This window comes from Crocodylus porosus, unplaced genomic scaffold (genome assembly GCF_001723895.1).
Source record: "Crocodylus porosus isolate Cpor-Errol unplaced genomic scaffold, CroPor_comp1, whole genome shotgun sequence".
In the NCBI taxonomy this organism is placed as follows: Eukaryota; Metazoa; Chordata; order Crocodylia; family Crocodylidae; genus Crocodylus; species Crocodylus porosus.
In genome coordinates this window covers 171,056,423-171,060,337 of record NW_017728906.1, presented here as the reverse complement: position 1 = coordinate 171,060,337, position 3,915 = coordinate 171,056,423, and the positions used below count along the sequence as shown (strand labels likewise).

The 3,915-nt window shown below is 45.4% G+C and overlaps 1 protein-coding gene across 1 annotated transcript in view; it reads right to left on the bottom strand.

The window, feature by feature from the left end:
- Nucleotides 1–3,132, bottom strand: part of LATS2 (large tumor suppressor kinase 2) — a 69,033-nt gene extending 65,901 nt beyond the window's left edge. The window contains exon 1 of the mRNA XM_019530181.1: nt 2,586–3,132. Coding sequence (XP_019385726.1) covers nt 2,586–2,924 — 339 coding nt within the window. The 5' untranslated portion in view covers nt 2,925–3,132. The remainder of the gene's footprint in view (nt 1–2,585) is intronic.
- Nucleotides 3,133–3,915: the final 783 nt, after the last annotated feature.

Sequence of the window (3,915 nt, the reverse complement as noted above, 5' to 3'; positions counted from 1 at the left end):
CCCTTCCAGCCCTAATGTCTATGAAATCTATGAAATCTATGATCTTTAGATTTAGAGTGCATCACTGCGCCGACCTTGAAGGGACAAAGCATTTATCACTGCACTGAGTTCTTTATTTGAAAGGAGCTATTGCAGCTATTCCAACTTCTTACAAAAGTAGGCAACAGGGGAGGAGAGGGAAAGTAGGCCTGATTTCCTTTGCTTGTTGAATACTCAGAAACAGCTCAGGATCCAGTCAGTCCATCCTCTTTGTGACCCTGGCTAACAATGGGCACACTGTCTCAGGTAAGGAGATAGATATAGGCTGCATACACACATTCAAGTAACCTAGGAGAATTCTCCTGGGTTTGTTTTCCTGGTAGAAAAACTTACCAGGAGATGCAGACATTTGAATGCTGAGCTCTTGAAGAGCAGAGAGCTTGCAATACTGAGGCTGCACAGTAGGGCTGTGCAAAGCTTCAGTAGCCGATTTGATTCAGAGGAGATTGGGTCCAATCCAGTGATTGAATCTCCAAATCTGAATCAAATCGGAAAACCAAGTAAAAGCTCCAAATCAATTCAAACCATCCGAATCGATTCAGAAAAAGATTCAGAAAAGATTCGACTAATTTGGAGATTCAGCCACAGATTAAACAGGCAGCTAACAGCTGCCTCCAGTCTGGCAAGCTGTCCAGCTGGGGGGCACATTACTCAGGGAGGTGGGCTGGGGGGTGCGGGATGCGGGCACACCACTGCTGGGAGCAGGGTGGGATGTGGGCACAGATCACTCCAGGCAGAATGGGGCAAGCAGAAGCAGGGCATGGCCCCCATGGCTCCCCCCGCTGGGGCAAAGGCAGGCACAGCTTGGGAAGCCATAGGAGGAAAAAGAAAAAAAGAAGCCCCACAACTCACTGGTTGCAGGAGCAGCAATTGGGGCCTTGGAGGGCTCATAGCAGAGCCCCCCACACAGTGCAGGACACTGGGGGGGTAGCGGGGATTGCCCCCCTCCGCTTGGCACCTGTGCAGCAGCTGCCCCATGGCGTGGGTACAGTGGAGCTCAGCAGGGTGGTGGAGCTGAAGCAGTTCTATGTGGCAGGCAAAGCCTGGAAGCGCTCAGCACCAGTGGCCCAAACTCCCAGACAACGCGCAGTGCCTGCTGAGCTGTGCTACACCCACACGATGCAACAGCTACCGCATGGGTGCCAGGCAAAGGGGGGGAAAGAATCCCTGCTGCCCCCCCAGTGTGTGTGAGGGGCTCTGCCATGAGCACCCAGGGGCCTCCAATCGCTGTTCCTGCAGCTGGTGACTGCAGGGCTTTTTTTTCTTTTTCAAGTGCTGGGGCTGGGCAGGACAGCCATGGGGGCTTCTCTAGCAGCTCCCGCCTGGGGAGAGGCAGGGACAGCCAGAGGAGTCATAGGAGAACCTGAAGCCACCCAGCTGTGCCTACCTCTCCCCAGCCAATCCGCATCACCGAATCAGCACCAAATCTTCCAAAGCTGACTTGGTTGACTCAATTCAGGACAGCAATCCAAATCTGAATCAAATCACTGTCCTCCAAATTGAACACTTCCCTATTTGCACAGGCCTACTGCGCAACCAAGGGACTCTGCATACACCTCAGCATGCTTTGCAAACTCCCTCAGTCTGCCCATAGATAGCTGGCAGCAGTGCACACAGGACAGTTCTGACTGGATGCTGCAGACTGCTCAGTCAGCCTGTGTCTCCCTGCAGCAAATTGTGGGATTGTGAAGGGGGCATGTTCGGCTATCTGCTTGGCTGGTGCAGCAGAGTTCAGTGAGCAACAAGCCGTCTCCCAGAGGAACTGGGGGAGGGCAGGAGCAAAGCACCATGGGATGCTGAAGGACAGTGCTGTAACTACTCTCAGAAAAGAACATGTACAGACATTTGCTCTCCCAAGAGAAACTCTCAGGAGCAATTTAACTCCAATTGTTCCCAAGCTTTTTTCCTCCTGGAGCAGCCATTTTTGCTCTCGGCGAAAAATCCTGAACATCTGTACACTTGTAGTTTCTCATGGGAGAGTTACTGCTCTCCCAAAAGAAACTGAATGTTTGTACACAGCTACAGTCTCTGCACTTTCTTCTGGATGCTTCTGAAAGTCAGTGGGACTGACAAGCCCAAGTCACTTAGGTGGTTTTAACAAGTTAACCTTAAAAATCTCACAGCTAATTCTCATTGGTCAAACAGTACAAAATTACATGATTGCACTACCTAATTATGAAGACGACGACACCCGGCTTTATATCCATATATTTCAAGCACATAAGCTTACCCTCTCATCATCACCCACATACATATACCAGCTAGAGAAGCACTGCTACAGAATTCTGCTGACCCACATGATAGCCCATGGGGCAGATTAACCATCACCCACCCCTGGCTTCTGGAGTGAACAGATTTGCTTGCAACAGCAAGACTACATATTCAGAAAGGGTCTGTAGCAACATCACTACCACATGGCCAACAGCCTCGAGTGCAGCAGGCAGGCCCAGGAGAATCCCCAACTCCTATCACCCAACAATACTTTGGAATTTCATAAACTTGCTTTAAAAACGAACAACAGTATCCCCCTCCAAATTCATACATACCTGATCACAGCCTGCATTCACCAATTCCTGTAACATCTGCCTATTTACTTCTATAGTTGCTGAGGTGCCTGACTCATTAGCAAAAGGCAATAAGGAATATCTGATTTCTCGCAGTGCTTTTTGATAAGGTCCAAACTTGGCTGTTGGTCTCATTTGCTGCTGCCTGGCAGCATCTTTCCCTACTAAAATTTTAGGGTCCAGAGACGTTTCACTGCCTGGTCCAACAGGTAAGACCTGACCTGAAGATTTAGAAGGCTGCTTTAAACCTTCCCGAATCTCTTGTAACCTTTGTCTGCTGTTTCCAGAATAAGTTGTAGCAGGAAAAGTCTTTGGCCTCATTGTTAATCCAGTTTTCTTTCAGCATAAATAGTCTCTCTCTTTTTTTAAGACACTTTATTCTGAAAAGCGTTTCTCTTGATGGTATCAATTTGTTGTAAACATAATCCTTAAAATCGGTTTCCACTCTGAATGTTTTATTTCAGTTCACGATCTTTGTGGCTCCTACACAGAATGAAAACCCCCAAAATCTTCATTTTGCAGACTGACTGTATCTGAAACAAAAGAAAATATAAACAATTTAATACTGTTTTCTGCCTCTTTTAAGCAGTTTGCTACACACAGAAGTGATTTTTTTTTAAATAAGGTTTCATTGTCTAGGCCCAAGATTTGAAAGGATTTCTCAAACTGATGGCTGACTGATATTTTTAATAGAATAGTCAATGGTATTCTCCATTTTTGTAGAAAGATGTTGACACAAATTTTCACATGAAATTTTCATTTCTCTTGACAATTTTAGTTTCCAAAATAGTTGAAAACCACAAACCCCAAAGTTTAAAAAGTTCACATTGCCTAATGTTAGGCAAAATTCTCACATAACTGCATAAGAAAAAATTGGGCAAACCTTTTATGTCAAAGTTAGCAGGAGGTATGTTCATACTGAGATTTTCTACATCAAGATCATGTCTGGAAAAAAGGCCCTGGTTGTTTCACAATTACTGAGTTACAAACAAAGGAAGAGGAGATTTCTAATGGAAACCACAACAGCTCTAACTAGAGTCTTTCCTACTATCCAAAAGCCAAGCTCAGTAATCAGACAGACAAGAAATTCTCACATTCTACTTTAACCTTAATAAATGCTGAAGATACAGAACTTTCTTCAAGAGCAGCAAGAAAAAAAAAATCTACCCTGCACTGCAAGGGCCACATTCTTTTAAATTCAGAGTTGTACTTTACCTACTAAAAAAATGCATTATTCAGAAAAATATAGATGGCAGAATCTGAGCTCCAAAAGTTAACATGCATAGTGAAAAATAATAAAAATCCCAGGCTG